General features: G+C 53.8%; 1 protein-coding gene across 1 annotated transcript in view; it reads right to left on the bottom strand.

Moving 5' to 3' along the window:
* Speg (SPEG complex locus) overlaps nt 1-15,491 on the bottom strand; it is a 58,519-nt gene that overhangs the window by 34,258 nt on the left and 8,770 nt on the right. The window contains exons 2-6 of the mRNA XM_013011748.1: nt 12,999-13,088; nt 12,579-12,915; nt 8,579-9,873; nt 6,367-6,510; nt 5,867-6,049 (exon numbers count right to left, since the gene is read on the bottom strand). Coding sequence (XP_012867202.1) covers nt 5,867-6,049; nt 6,367-6,510; nt 8,579-9,873; nt 12,579-12,915; nt 12,999-13,088 — 2,049 coding nt within the window. The remainder of the gene's footprint in view (nt 1-5,866; nt 6,050-6,366; nt 6,511-8,578; nt 9,874-12,578; nt 12,916-12,998; nt 13,089-15,491) is intronic.

Raw genomic sequence — 15,491 nt, 5'->3', positions numbered from 1 at the left:
TTGGCACTGGGTGCCAAATGTTTCAGTTTTGACTTAAAATGTATTTGCCAGGCATCAGTGTCTCATACCCATAATCCTAACTATTCAGGAGATCTGAGAACTGCAGTTCTAAGCCAGTGGGGAAGGAAAGTCTGTGAGACTCTTATTTCCAATTAATCACCAACAATCCAGGTGTGAGGCTGTAGCTCAAGTGTTAAGAGTGCCAGCCTTGAGCAAAAAGCTAAGGGACAGCACCCAGTTCCTAAGTTCAAGCCCCAGTACTGGCACAAAAAGAAAATAATGAAATATATAAAGCATGTCAGGCATGATGATGCACCTGTAGTTTTGCTCAGTGTTCAGTAGACTGAGGTAGGAGGATCATGAGTTTGAAACTGGCCTGAACTTAGTCAAATCTTGTAGAAAGAGAAAAAAAGAGAGGAGAGAAAGAGAAAGGAAGGAAGGAAGGAAGGAAGAAAGAAAGAAAGAAAGAAAGAAAGAAAGAAAAGGAAGGAAAGAAAGAAAGAAAGAAAGAAAGAAAGAAAGAAAGAAAGAGGGGCTGGGAAGGTGGCTCAGTGGTAGAGCGCTTGCCTTGCATGCCTGAGGCCCTGGGTTCGATTCTTCAGCACCACATAAGCAAAAAGAAAAAAAGCCAGAAGTGGCACTGTGGCTCAATTGGCAGAGCGCTAGCCTTGAGCTGAAGAGCTGAGGGACAGTGCCCAGGCCCAGAGTTCAGGACCCATGACTGGACCAAAAAAGAAAGAAAGAAAGAAAGAAAGAAAGAAAGAAAGAAAGAAAGAAAGAAAGAAAGAAAGAAAGGAAGGAAGGAAGGAAGGAAGGAAGGAAGGAAGGAAGAAAGAAAGGAAGGAAGGAAGGAAAGGAAAGGAAAGGAAAGGAAAGGAAAGGAAAGGAAGGATCAGCCCCAGCTTGAAGGGAGGAAAGACTTCTGCAGAAAGGAAGGACTTGAAGTCCTGCAAGAAAATAATACCCTCTTCCAACTTGAGGAGCATCAGGAGCTAGACCCTAGGTAAAGAGACGAAGCTTTATCCACCCGCCCCGGCCTCTCAGGCCCTCCGTCTCATAAAATCCCAAACTAGCCCCATCTTTCATCCTCAGGCCAATGGGCCTCAGTGAGATCCCCAAAAGGGCCTAATGTATGAGAGGCACTGTGCTGGACAGACCTGTAGGAAGCAGAGGGGAGGGGAGGGGAGGAGAGGGGAGGAGAGGGAAGGGAAGGGAAGGGATGTATGGCTAGGTGCCAATGGCTCATACCTGCAGTGTTAGCTACTCAGGAGGCTGAGATCTGAGGATCTCGGTTCAAAGCCATCCTGGACAGTATTATTTCCAGGATTATCTCCAATTAATCACAAAAAACCCAGAAGTGAGGCTGTGGATCAAAGTAGATGAGAGCACTAGCCTTGAACAAAGAAGCTCAGGGAGAGTGCCCATGCCCTGAGTTCAAGCTCCATGATTGATTTTTTTTAAGTATGTATGATCACAGAGAATTTCACATGGTCAGACTAACCTAGCAGGAAAATGTTGAATTTCTCACATATGATTATCCTGGACTGCCTCAGGTTAGATAAAATGTTTGCATCCACAGTAAATAAGGTCTCCATTCTTTGCACAGACAGTTGGTAAAGTCTATTCTAGGTAACAGATTTGGGGACACAGGGTACTCCTGTTGTTGTTAGAAGGAAGGGGAAAGGAGGCTGAGTCTGCTGGAATGGACCATGCCACCCTACTTTTTCAGATGTTTCTCAGACCAGATGTTGTTCAAGATGAATAACAGAAACTATGAGGTATATTAAGGTTCCCAGCATTAGCAGTAACTGCCATCACCAAGAACCTGAAACTAGCCAGGCACCAGAGATCCATGCCTGTAATCCTAGCAACTCATGCAGGATGAGATCTGAGGATAACAATTTGAAGCCAGCCATGATGTGCTTGTCTCCAATTAACCATCAAAAATGCTGAAAGTGGAGCTGTGGCTCAAGTGGTAGAGTGCTAGCCTTGAGCTGAAGAGCTCAGGGTAGCACCCAGGCCTAGAGTTCAATCCCTAGGATCAGCACAAAAGAAGACAAAGATGAAGACAAAGAAGAAGAAGAAACTGCTGCTGCTGCTGACACTCTGCAGCTAGAGGCAGGGGTCTGGGGCAGAAGAGAAGGGTAGGATTTGAGGGCATGATTTTCTTCCTTTTTGTTTACATGCATGAACCCAATAAACAGCTTCTTCTTTGGTGTGAAAGTAATGATCATGGGGTTGGAGGTGTGGCTCAGTTGGCAGAGTACCAGCCAATGAGTGAATGCATCAAGTACTAAGTTTGAGAATCAGTCTTGGGCCCTCCCCTACAAAAAAAAAAGTGCATAGACTGAAATCTCTCTTTCTCTACTAAATCTATATCTATACATACATATATATATATATATGCATATAGATATATAGAAAGAGAGAGAGAGAGAATCAGAGACACAGAGAGACAGACAGACAGACAGAGACAGAGAAAAAGAGTGATGATCATATGAGCAGGGCCAGAATGTGCCTGACTAGCATTGTCCCCTGTCCCAAATGTTCACTGTCAATTCACCTTGGCCACAGAACCTCACTTCTTTCTGAGCATAGAGTCCACCAGTTAGCCTAGAACGTTAGGCTCAAACACAGACCTAAAAGTGATAAGGTGGAGGTGCAGGCATGTGAAGCCACACTGCCCCTCTTCCATTGACCAGCACCGAAGGGCGTCTTACCAAAACCCACAGTGACAAGGAGCCAAGAGTGCCAAGGACAACAGGCTGAAAGCCACAACCGAGTACACAGGAGAATCAATAGGAAACACTGAGAACCCCCAATCAGACTACCCAGAGGCCCGAGCAGTCTCCTTTTTACAAGCTCAGGAACATAAACCCATCTTAGCCCTGAAACTCTTCAGAGTATCAGGAAAGGGAACTGGATAGTACAGTGGCTGGGAGGGCTACTTGGGAGACCTCAGCTTGCAAAAGTCTCAAGATCCTAAAGCTCAGCATCCCAATGAGGGAGGAGCTCTAGCCATTGAGACTTAATGCACAGGACAATTAAAATGACATTGAATGAAAACTTCAAATCCTCCACTGCACAACCCACTCCAAATCATTTATTGTTTAAAACATTTCCAGGAAGACTTAATAGAGACTGCTGGCCTACTTCTAGTTCCAAGTCTTCATCCTCTCTATACTTTTGTCTTCCTGTCTAAAAGATGGGACTATCGCCACCTGCCATGGGGCTATTTACATCTGTATCTCTTCAGCTCTGTGTAGAGATATCAAGGAAGAGGACATGGAAGGATTTGAAAGAAAAGCACATGGCACCCCTCAAACAGAAGAAACCACTTAGAGAAGGAGCACTTGCCCTGGTGGGTGCTCGGCAGGGGCCTATGCAATGAATGAGGCAGTGGCTGGAGAAGGCTTCACTCGAGTGAAGCACACGCCTCACACTCCAGTCTCAATCCTCCATGAGAGAGTTGGTTATTCAGTGCGAAGGAGGGACTTAGGGTCGGGGCGGGGCTGCCAGAACTTACGAATGCCAGGCACTGCCTGCACAGCCCCTACTCCCCAAAAAGAGGGGCTAAATTCTGTTGTTGCCTTGGTTACTGTAGTTCCCAACCAGAAATAGAGATTTGTGGACTCTCAAAAAAGCTGGCCCTGTTGGGATGGGCACCACAGAAGCACACTGGGCAGCCAGCCCCGGTTTCCATGGCATTGGGTGTGGGGGTGGGGAGATAAGAAGAAAGGAATGTGGCTCTATGTATGTCTCTTCCCATAAGATACTATCCCAGTATCCTCTCCACCTGCTCCCACCGCTCTCGCTGCATGATTCCCTGTCAAGGCCCACCCTTCACTCCCTACAGACTTCAGGGCTATGCTGCCCTGCCTCCCCCTTGCCAAATGTCTTTACCATCACTAGTTCCACCTACTGGCTCCTCTCCAAGTCCCCTGGCTCCCATCCAGCTACTTTGGACCAAACAGTGCCTTGTAGGGTAAGAAAGTCAGCTTGTTCCATGACAACCAGTGCTGAGTTTGGACCTGGGTGCCTGCCTCTTGGGCCCTGGAGCCAGCCTGACTTAAGGGGGACTGCTGAAATGCCTGGCTTATCAATTAATGTGATAAAGGCTTTCTGGCTCCTCAGGGCAGAAGAGGCACAGAGATGCTGTGACAGACTGAGGACCCAGAGGTTGGAAAATAAGGAGTATCTAGAGGACCCCTGGGATTTGTGAGATCAGGGTTGGCATTGCCAAAGCGCAGACCGTCTGAAGAGAGGACTAAGAAGGGACAAGGTGCATCCCAGGTCCTCATGGAAAGCCAAGCTTATGTGCACAGCATCACCCCTGAATGCTTAACAACTAACATTTGTCTACAGCTTTACAGTTCATAAAGATGTTTCGCACATTCCCTTTCATCTGTGAGGATGGTATAATTATCTCTGGTTTACAAATGAGGAAACTGAAGCTCGAGGAGGTTCAATGTGGCAAACAGAACTCCCAGTCAAGTGCTGACAGCTGCTGTGCCCCAAGCTGCCTTTCCAACCTTAAAAGGCTCCCAAGTGGCCCTGAGCCAGTACTAGGGCACCCTGCACCCCACCTCTTGCCAGATCTCAGCTCAAGCCAGGTATTGACTGGAGTGCTGGAGCCAGGCCTGGGCCCCCTAGGGGAGCTGGGAGCTGACTCAGAGACCAGATCTCTGAGGTGATGGAAGGGTAGAAACATGCAGTGGAAGGATGGGCATGAATCAGCGTGATGGGAGAATGAGGAGAGAGAGAAAGCCTTGAATATGGCTCCTAGGAAGGATGTGGAAGCAAAGCAAGATGAAGAACTGCTGTTACACACAGCCTCACAGTCCAACCAAAGAGGCTACTTTAGCATGAGCTGAAACCAAGGGCCCTGACACTAAACTGGACTGCTTTTACCTCTCCTGTGGCACAGAGTGAAAGAAAGGCACAGAACATCATGTGCTGTTCCTCCTCCCCTCATGTCTTCCCCCACCCCTGCCATCTGAATCCTAGCCTCCTCTAGGGCCCTGAAGTATCGGTGCAGGCATCCCAGAACGCTGAGCTGGGCTAGCCTGCTCTTGGCACTGGGCTCATCTGCCCTGCACTGTCGTCTGAGCTAGATTTGAACCCCCGAATGGCAACCCCCATGATGGTCACGTTTGGGCCTTTTCCTTCCCACTGCCCCAATACAGTGGGTGGGCACACTGTCAGACCCAGTCACCTGAATGAGCGGCACAGGCCATACACCCTGACATGGGTCCCTGGCCCACCTGAACCAGAAAGACTGGGCTGAAACCCAAAGAAGTAGTCTGACACCGAGTGAGGGATTTTGTAAAAATAGAAAACAAGGCAGCCTTGGAACAGCCATCCCCTTATGGTGCTCTTAGCCACAGCCTCTTTCAGCTTGGGGTTCACTGAGGTTGGAAGTGGAAAGTGGGGAGTGGCACTTAAAATCCTCTCCTTTTACTGGGGCTGAGCTGTCCTAGAGAGGAAATGAACTGAAAGGCACCTGATGCCTGTTAAGTTCTTTGAGCAAATTCTTTTTGTCAAGACTCAAAGACAATCTGCTTTCCCCACAGGACCCTGTTCAGGATACTGCCACAGGAAAATGGTATTTACAAGACATCAAAGACAAATTTCACCAACTTAGGGAATTGGTCAGCCTGGGAGGTGCCTTGGGAATTTGGCCCCTGCCCTGACACCAGCACCGTTTAAATTGCTTTCTCCAAAGAGGAAGACATGCAGAAGAGACTAAGCATGTTGAGAAGCCCAAGCTCTTGGGTGAAGTGGGAAGAGACTAGATTCACAGCCTTAGAACTACTGTAAAGTATCACAACTCAAACCCACCAGATCTGGGCTTATGGCTCCCTACCAGGTTTCACGGCAAGTGAAGCAGCACAGCTGGCCTGGCCCAGTTCATTGGTGGCAGTGGCCATATAGTTCCCAGCATCACTGGCCCGGGCCTCCCTGAGCAGCAAGGTATGCCGCTCGCCCTCTGCCCGGATGAGGAGGCGGCCCTCAGTGCACAGCTCCGACCCATTCTTTTTCCAGGACACTGTGAAGAAATAACAAGAACCAACTCAGCATAGCCCACATGGGGGCATACGGAAAATCTCATCCAGCCTCCATACCACACAGCAGCCTAATGCACCTCCTCTCCCATGGTGGAAATCTGGGGGAGTCTTACCTCATTTGAGAAGCTCAGAGAGTCTTGCCCTCTCTTGAAGTTGGGCAATTTCCCAAGGTTCAGGAAAGCCCACAGTGATCATTCCCCTCCTCTTTTCCTCTCCTTTGGAGGACTCTTGGGGAACCTACCCTCCCCTGTCCTATGTGTTCTCTATCTCAACCTACTGGCCCAGCCCTGTAGCTTACCTTGGGGTGGGGGGTTGGCGGTGATGATACACTTAAGCAGAACATCAGCCCCTGGTGCTGCCACCACATTCTGCAGGGGAATCTCAAACACCGGAGCCTCCAGGGGCTCTTCTCCAGCTGATACATAGGAGTCATCTGAAGATTCTGCCAGACACAGGGGTTGCAGGGTAAGTGGACATAATCCCAGTGGGGTCAACTCAGGTAAAGAAGTGAGGTTGGTGGCCTTGTATTCTAAAAACCCAGAGAAGGGGCTTCTAGCAGGGTAGGCTGAGGGAACAAAGGGTTCCTCTTGAATGGTCTGAGACAAGAAGAGGAAGAAGGTTCTTAGCCAAGCCAGGGCAGCACAGCTGAAATCCACAGTGCAAGTTTCTGAAAGGAGATAGGGTGTGTGGTGGGTATTTTCCCATAGATCAGCCATCAAGTGGGGCATAATAGGCCCTGTGCAGACACTCTGAGAGGTACAAGACTGAACAAGCTCCAAAAGGACAAGGTACCAGCAACTCAAAATCTAAGCAGAAGTTGGGCACTGGTGGCTCATGCCTGTAATTCTAGCTATTAAAGAGGCTGAGATCTGAGGATTAAGGTCCAAATAAGTCCAGACAAGTCCATGAGAAAAATCCATGAGATTTTTATCTCTAATCAGCAAAAAAGCAAGAAATGAAGGCGTGGTTCAAATGGTAGAGTGTCAGCCTTTAGCTAAAAAATCCAAAACAAGACTGCAAGGCCCTGAGTTCAAGCCCCAGTACCAGCATGCACGCACACATGCATGTGCATGCACACGCGTGCACTCTCTCACACACGCACCCTATACAAAAATAGTTATCCAGAGCAACATGTGGTGAATAATCAAATTCATGAGACCAGCAGCTTCAAAGAAGGAGCAGCAAGGAGATCAGAGAGGCCTGTGAAGATCAGCTCTGATCCTTCCCTCCAATAAACAACATATTGCACTTACTGCATGCTGATCACTGATGTGCATTAGATATAAGAAGAAGTAAGATGTAGTCCCTACTTACAGGAAGCTCACAGAGACACAGACACACAGAGACAATCAGACTCCACTATTGTGGTTCTCTTTGGGTATTTTCCAACTCTTGACATTCTATAATCTAGACAAAGGATAATGAATGCAGCCAAAAGGGTAGTGAGGATTCCAGTTCTGCTGTTTTCTAGCTGCATCAATTTCAGGAATGAGATTTTCTTTCTAAGCCTAGGTTGTGTTAGCTGGAAGGAGAAGAAATAAAACTCAATGCTTTGCACTGCTGGCATACAGACTGAAATGAGATAGCATTCGTTCCTAGGACCCAGTTAGCCTGTTAGGAGCATGGTATGCAATAATGATGGTCAGTATGTTGATGAATGGGGGTCTCCTCATCTAAAAATCCTGAAGTGATTGATACATGCAAAAGCAATTTTAATGAAGAAAAATATGGATGTTGAGTGCAATAGTAGAGATAGAAGTGAGGTCTCCAGGGGACAGAGAGAAGCAGCAGGGAGAGGTAAAGGGTGAAGGATGGCTTCCTCTGCCTTCCCAGGAGTGAGCCCCAAGTTGCTGTTCAGAATTCAGGGTTAGAGGCAACGATATTCTGTTCTGATGTTGCTCATCATTCATGAGAGAGCACAATGAGAACGCACAGGTTGGCATAAGTAGGGACCTCAGTCAGATCAGTGATATAAGTGGCAAGGATGGAAGAGAGGAAGCTAGAAAAGGAGGCTGAGTCTGATTTTAGTGGTCACAGATGGGTCAGGAGACACTGAGGGGAGGGAATGGACAGAGAGATGGGGTAGGTAGCCCAAAGCTTGCCTGCTTCAGGGATCTGAGATCCAGCTACGATGGTTTTTGTTGTTTTGTTTAGGCAGAGGGATAGGGAGTGGGTGAGGGTTCCTCAGGTTCCCACCAGTGCCTCTTCCTCTTCCAGTTGTTGGTTCTTGATCCAACAGCCTAACAGGTCAATGGACCTTAGGACCTACCAGTCTTACACTGCTGCTCTAGTCAGCCTCCATCCAAACACACTCACTCTGCCTCTGCAACGGGGCAGGTTCTAACACAGGACCTTCTGAGCTTGTGTCATCGCTGTGTTGAGGGCAGCCTAGCAGCCCCAAGCCAAGACCTGGCTCTGGCCAAACAAGCTTGCTTCTACCCCACCTCCCCACCCCCACCCCCACTTCCACCCAGGTCTGGGAATCGTCTTAGCTTTCCCAGTGACCTTACCCAGCTCAGGGGAGGTGGGCCGGGCCCTGCGACCTTTGCCCTGGTTACGGGCCCCTCTGCGGTCCCAGGGCCCCCAGGGACCATCCTCTTCGGGTGCTTTGCGCAGCCTCTTCTCAGCCTCAGGCCCCGCCCTGTTCTTCTCCAGGGTCTGGGACCCCGCAGCGCCGTCGACTCCCGGTGTGGCCCAGGGTAGGAAGCGCACGGCCTGTGCGGGAGGCTCCCGCTTCCGACCCGCGGGAGCTTTCGTCCTGGCCTCCGGGGGCTCGGCGGCTGGGGGTGGCACGGGGCTTCTGCACTCCTGGATGGCTCTGCTCCGAGTCAGTGGGAACTGGTCCCGACGCCTCACCTCTTGCTGCGGGCCTTCCCCCGGCTCTGTCCTGCCCACGGGCCCTCGGCTCCGGGGCCTCGCAGGCTCATCCCCTGACTTGCTGCTGGGAGCGGGTGGTGGCGGGGCGGCGGCGGGACTCACAGCCCGCGAGGTCTTGGGGGTGGAGGGCCTGGAGAAGAGCGGGGGCTCGCCCGGTTCCCGGGGTGACGGCGCGCGCTGCAGCGTGGCGCGCAGGGACTCGTGCGAGCGCACCAGCTCCTCCCGCGACGTGGAGCGCCGAATGCGGCCCAGCTCCTGGGCAAATCGCAGCTCCAGGTCCGAGGCCGGGCTGCGCTGTCGGGTGCGCTCATCCAGGGAGGCGGCCTTCTGCTGGAACAGGCGGCGCCGCTCGGCCACACTGCCGCCGCCGCGGGGGCCGGGCAGCTCTTCCTGCGAGGCCCCGGGCGTGCCCCATGGCGCCTCGGCCTCGGCCTTGGGCTGCTCCAGCGAGCGGGCCTTGCGCAAGGGCACCCAGGGCCGCAGGGGCGCCGGCGGCGAGTCGCTCCGCTCCAGGCTGCGCCGTCGCTCCTCGAAGAACTGCAGCTTGTCCTGAATGCGAGAGCCCGCGCGCACCAGCCTGGGGGAACGGCCCAGCGCCGACTGGCGGCCCGAGGCCTCGCTCAGGGGCGTCTGCGGCCGGGACTCCGCCGTGCCCGCCACGGAAGGCCTTTTCCCTCGCTTCTCTTCGGCAGTGTAGTCCTCAGGCAGCAGCCCGGGCTCCTGAGTACGTCGGTGGGGCGACGTGGGGGTGGCTGGGGGCTGGGCACTGGGTCCTGACAGAGCCCGCTTACCCACCCGAGGGGACGGCGGGGGGAGCAGCGCCGACTTGGACGGGGGCGGAAGGGCTGGGCGAGGACGCGGGGCTTCGCTGGCCGGCGGTGGCTGAAGGTCAGGCTGCTCCCTGCGAAATCCACTCTGCGGGACACTGCTGCAGAACCAAGATCAAGAGGGGTAGGGGATTCAGGGGGCCTTCCCTCCCAGACCCTCAGCTTGTGACAGGGATTAGGTGGTGGAGCATGCTGGGCAGGCTTGGGGTGACAGGGGCCAAACTCTCCTGCCCCACCCCCACCCCCCAGGAGTTGGGCACAGGCCAGAGCAGGTGCTGGGGAGAGGCCAGCAGCTCATGCACCAGAAGACTGGGCTAGTAGCGGCTGGGTCCAGGTCCAAACTCAGCCCCAGGGGCTCTAGCCAGCCCCCTCCTCCCAGGCCCCAGAAGCTGGGAAACAGCAGGCACAGAACTGAGCATGAGGGAGAAAAAGGAATGAGGCTTAGGACCTAAAGATGCGAACATGAGGGAAAACAGGAGGGCTGGATGGAGAGAAAGCCCTCTCAGGAATGCAGTGTCCCCCTCCCCAATTCCTGCCCCTAGCTGGCCTCCATACCCCTGCTCAGCCCCAGCAAGACACTCTTCACAGTAGTCCCTGAAAAAGGAGCTGGTGCCTCCTTGGCCAGGCATCAGCTTTCAGGGAACAGGGCCCCATCCCTGTGATGACTTAAAGACCAGATCCCATCCCTAACATCACCTAGTGCTGGAAGGGCACAACAGGTGGCACCTGAGGGTCCTGGCAATAAGATATCCAGGATCCCATTCTCTTTGCTCAGCCTTCCCCTAGTAAAGGCTTTTGTTTTTATCTTCTTCCTGTGCAAGTTACCCTGAGTCCTTGGAAACCCTCCTAAGAAGCCCAGAAGTTCCCTCCAAGGGGTATGCTCAGAAATAGCTCAGCACAGAAATAACTACCAAGTGGGCCTGAACAAGGGGTGTGGGAGATGAGGAGGAGGGAAAGAACTCGTCAGCCCAGAGCACCCCCTTACCTAATAGAGCTCTGATGCCCAAGAGCTAGGCCTCAGCCTCCCTAGGGGTCCTCAGTTGGACCCTTGGGGGAACACACCAAACATAAAGATTGGAGAAAGAAATCTGAGAGGGCATTCTTATATCTGGCACATTAGAGAGAGCTTACAAACCTACGAGGTGTCTCACTGAGTACTTACTGTGTGGCAGGCATGTACTAGGTGCTTCAAATGCACTGAGTCATTTAATCCTCAAAACAGTGCCCTGAGATAGGATATGAACCTCCATTTACAGATGAATAAACTGAGGCTTCAGAGGTTACACAGCCGCCCAAGGTGACAGCTAGGAAATGGGTAGCACTAGTTGATTCCTGAAGCCCTTGTTCCCTTCCAAACAGAAAGAGTAGCTTACTAGCCAGAAGGAGTTCTAGCGGTGTCTAAGTGTAGGGACATTTTAGCCTATCTGAGTTAGCTACCCACACTGCAGACCCGCCTCTGGCAGGGGAAGGAGGGGGTGCAATTCTGAGTCCCTGAGGGAGAAAGGCCTCAGCCAGACACCAGCAGGGAGGCAGCCTACTCTGAGGGAAAGCAGCAGAGTCCCCAGGGAATGGCCTCTGGGAACTGGGTGAGGCCTGAGAGAAATTGGGGACAGCAGGGAAGGCCTTCTAGTCAGCAGCTTGAAGCTCTAGGCCAGGCTCTGTACCACAGACATCACTAAGGAAATGGGTTCCTCTGAAGTTACCATAGCAACTCCAGGCTCAGGCTGGGGCCTGGGAAAGAAAGGCAGGGAAGGAGTGCCTGGTAATGCAAACAAGATAAGCCAAGAGAGCTTCTCAGGTCCCTGCCCCAGACCCAGACCTCTCCTCTGCTCACCATTAGTCATTTCAACAACCCCAGCCCCCCCCCAGCCCTTCTTTCTCCTTTAAGATGATGCCTCTCTCATACCAATACCCATCACAAATCTGAGCCCCCCCCCCCAAGCTCCTTGAATGTCCTCCCAATTACCTCCACATGCAGCCACTCCCCTCTCCTGCTACAGATCTCCCTCCTGTATCTGCCAGCCCCCAAACTCCAAAAATGGCTCTAATGCCTCACTCCAACACCTCCACTCCTCACCACCCCCCACCAGGACCAGCACAATCCTGGAGCCACCTTTAGGTGTTGCCCACCAGATCATCCCAGGCCCCCTGCCGCTGTCACTCCAACCCTCCACCTGAGCCCACTTCCAGCCCCTTCCTTTTACAGTCCCCTACCTCCCCACAGCCCACACTCCCCTGCTTCCACAGGCCCCCTTGCCCCCATCTGCCCCTGACCACCTCACTCTCTTCTCTCTCCTGGTTGCTTGCTCGCTCCCTTGCTCTGTCCTGCTCTCCCGGGAGCTGCCGTGGGGAGAGGTTCTGTTCCTCCCAGAAAAAGGCCCACATGGGAACAGGAATGTGCAGAGAGATGAAAAGGCAGCAGCTGCTGAGACAGCAGGCACGGAGGGGGCCCTGGAGGGGGGGGGAATCCTGGGGACAACTGGAGCCTGAATGGGCGAGGCAGGAGAGGGCCCCTGACAAGCTAGAGCTCTTAGAGGAGACAAGGAAGGGACAGAGGGGTCCTGGAGACAGTGGGGATGGCATGGTGAGCCAGGACGGGAGGATGTGGGTGGTGATGGCACAGAAGGAAGGAGGGGTGGAGGAAGAATGTGGAGCCGGGGACAGGAGTGGAAGCAGTGGGGGGGGGGGTGCACAAGAGATGGACAGGGCGGGGGAGATGAGGGTGGAGGCCGATGGAGCGAGATGGGCAGTGCAGGACAGCACAGTGAGATGGGACAGTACGGGCCCAGATGAGGCCATTACTTACACGTGGATCGAGAGCGCCCGTCCTCTGTACAGACTGAACGCGCTGCCATACAGGTCACTGGCCACCGAAAGGCTATCCTCTGACCCCCAGCTTGCGCCCACCAGATTAGCTCGCGATGCCCGCACCAGCGGCTCCACCCCCAGGTGCCGTGGCCCGGCCCCGGTTGCCTGTGCTTGCCTTGGGCTGCCTGGGAGGCGGCAGGTGCCACCCCTGCTGCCCGCTTCCTGCTCCAAGACCGTCTGCCCGCTGCCCCACCAGCTCACTTGCTCTTCTGAGGTGCCTGTCACGGAGGTCGGGGGTGTATCCAGGGAGGTGCCCACCAGGGTGTCAGAGCCCCCTAGAGAAAGCAGCACGGTGAGATCAAGACACCCCTTGGAGGAAGCCCTTGGGCTTGCTCTTAGGAGCACCCAGAGAGCTCACCCGTGGGGGTGCTGAAAGCCCCGTCATCCCGAAGCTCCAGGCGCTGGGTCCCCTGCACATCGCTGATGTCATCCTCAGCCGTCTCCGAGTCTGGAGAAGAAGGGGTCTGTGTGGGCAGGGCCTCCTTCCTCTGCCTCCAACTCTTCCCTAGTCGCCTCCTGCCTGCCCCCCTTCCCCCCAGCAGGCTCCATCTTACCACAGGCAGGGCTTCCAGGACCTGGTCTTCTCCCCTGTTTTGTTCCTGACACCCCCTTACCCTGACTGTGCTGCTGGGGGCAGCCCCTCCCATGCCGGTACCCTGGCTCCACCTCTAGGCCCTTAGCTACTTCACTCTAGCCTCTGTGGGGACCTCAAAATGGCCATCCCACCCACTTATCACCTTACCAGGGCCTCATCCCCCTCTCTGACCTCTCCCTGTCAGTAAAAGCTTAAGTTCCTGGACAGTACCCCAAATAACAAGGCCCCAGGTTCCAAGGCTCAAAGGCTGGGTTCCTGTACCCCAGGAACAAAAGGGAGTCACCTCAGAGTTGTACTGTCAGGGCATTCAACCAACCACGGGGCCAGGTCTGTATTCTATCCCAAACCAGCCGGAGGGCATCAAGGTGCAGCTGAGGAGAGGCCCAGGCTGGATGAGGAAGGGGATTGAGGGCTAGGGCAGGAGCCAGCTTCCTACCGTAACTTTGCTTTCTGCAGGAGCGGAAAACTTCGCTTCCATAGGAGCAGCAGGAGAGAGACGTGGACAGACAGTTATCAGAGTGTTTGTGGGGTGGGACATGGTGGGTAGGCAGGACATGGGGTATGAGGGTTGAGGGTCCCTAATGCCCTGAGATGTCCTGGTGGGGTAGGGGGGAGGTAGTCACCCAGAATGTGCCCAGAGCTGGAGAACCCACATATATGGGCTGGTCATCTCAACTGCCCTAACAGTTCATTTGTACATTTCACACTGGTGCTCCCACTGCACGCACGCACGCGCGCGCGCACACACACACACACACACACACACACCTGCTTGTGCCCAGTCCAGGCCTCCCTAATGTTAGGAAACAGGCCTAACTCTGTTACAGAGTTGCACTATATTCTGACTCCTCCTTACAAATGAACTCCTATCTATCTGCACCCAGCACCATCAGCCTCCTTCTTCAAGAACCTATTCTTCTACTGTCAAATGGTCCTCAACAAAATGTTCAGTGGTAGGATTAGGAGCAAAAGCTTCTGGGTGTATTTCCAACTTTCCTGGTCTATCAGTTTCTGTGCCTCAGTTTCCCTCTGTGTGCCACGGCAAGCAGGAGCCATTACGCTGGTTGCCAGACCACAGCAATGAGCTCCTCCTCCTCAGTTGGTCCCACAGATGGAGACCAGAAAGCCCATGCTCAGGTAGGGTGTGCTACTGAGTCCCCTCCCCACTACTAGGGCTTCTCGGCTGCAGGACATAGGGACCCTCTTGGGTGGGTAGTAGATGGGGTTGAGTCTCATATTTCATGGGCTATCTTCAGGGCCTTGATGCATCCTGAAGGAATGTGGACTGACAGGAGGGGGTACAGGTTACAGCAACCCACAGTCCACGCACCATGGGTAAGTCGGCCAAAGGCCCGGCGGGAATGGCCGGTTTTCTGAAAGAGAAAAGCCAGAATGAGTTGTTGAGGGGGAGGCTTGCTCCTGAGTTTCCTATTCCTCTGGCCTCAAACTGCTAGATCAAGCCAAAACTAAAAAAGGAGAGCCCGTGCGTGTGTGTGTGTGTGAAGGGGTGATGGGGACACAGATTCTGTGTGTGTGTGTGTGAAGGGGTGATGGGGACACAGATTCTGACCGGCCAGCTAGCCCAGGAGGGAATCACTACTCTGCCCTTCCTCCAGGTTACCCAGCTGGGCTATGGAGAGGAGCTGGGGAGGAAAGCCAGAGAATGGCAGCGAGGCTGAGGTCAAAAGCTGGGGACTCCCTAAGGGAGAAGCTCCCAGTCTGGGGTCATTCCCAGAGATGGAGGAGAGGAGACAGTCATAGAAACTGAGAAGATAGAGGGGGTGCGTTTGAATGACCGGGAGGTGGAGGGCCGAGGACACAGGTAGCTGAAGGTCAGATACCTGAGATAGGTGTCAAACAGGCCGGGGGGGGGGTGGCAGGGATGATGAGCAGCAAAAAACGTAAGCGCTCCCGAAGGACCTGAGCCTCCCAAATGCGGGAAGGAGGCCCCGGGTACGCAGCGGCCAGGGCCGGGCTTTGGGAACATTTATTGGGCTCAGCGCAGATCCATGCGCTTTGCTTTCAGGATCCCCGGAAAATGGAAGGTTCCAGCGGGGTGGGGGGGGCGGTGATGGGGCGAGCTGGGAGGGGGAGACCCTGGCCGGGGTTGGACCTAGGTGAGAGAAAACAAGATAGCCGAGAAGGCAGCGGGCGCCGCGCGCCGATGGCTGCCGCGGGGGAGGGGCGTCTGCTCCCGCGGTGGTCGCGGGAAGGGGGGGCCATGCAGGGGCGACGCCTGCGCCCCGGACTCAGGCC

Source organism: Dipodomys ordii, unplaced genomic scaffold (assembly GCF_000151885.1).
Source record: "Dipodomys ordii isolate 6190 unplaced genomic scaffold, Dord_2.0 Scaffold1, whole genome shotgun sequence".
In the NCBI taxonomy this organism is placed as follows: domain Eukaryota; kingdom Metazoa; phylum Chordata; class Mammalia; order Rodentia; family Heteromyidae; genus Dipodomys; species Dipodomys ordii.
Note: the sequence above shows the minus strand (reverse complement) of the source record. Positions and strands in the feature narration are given on the sequence as shown.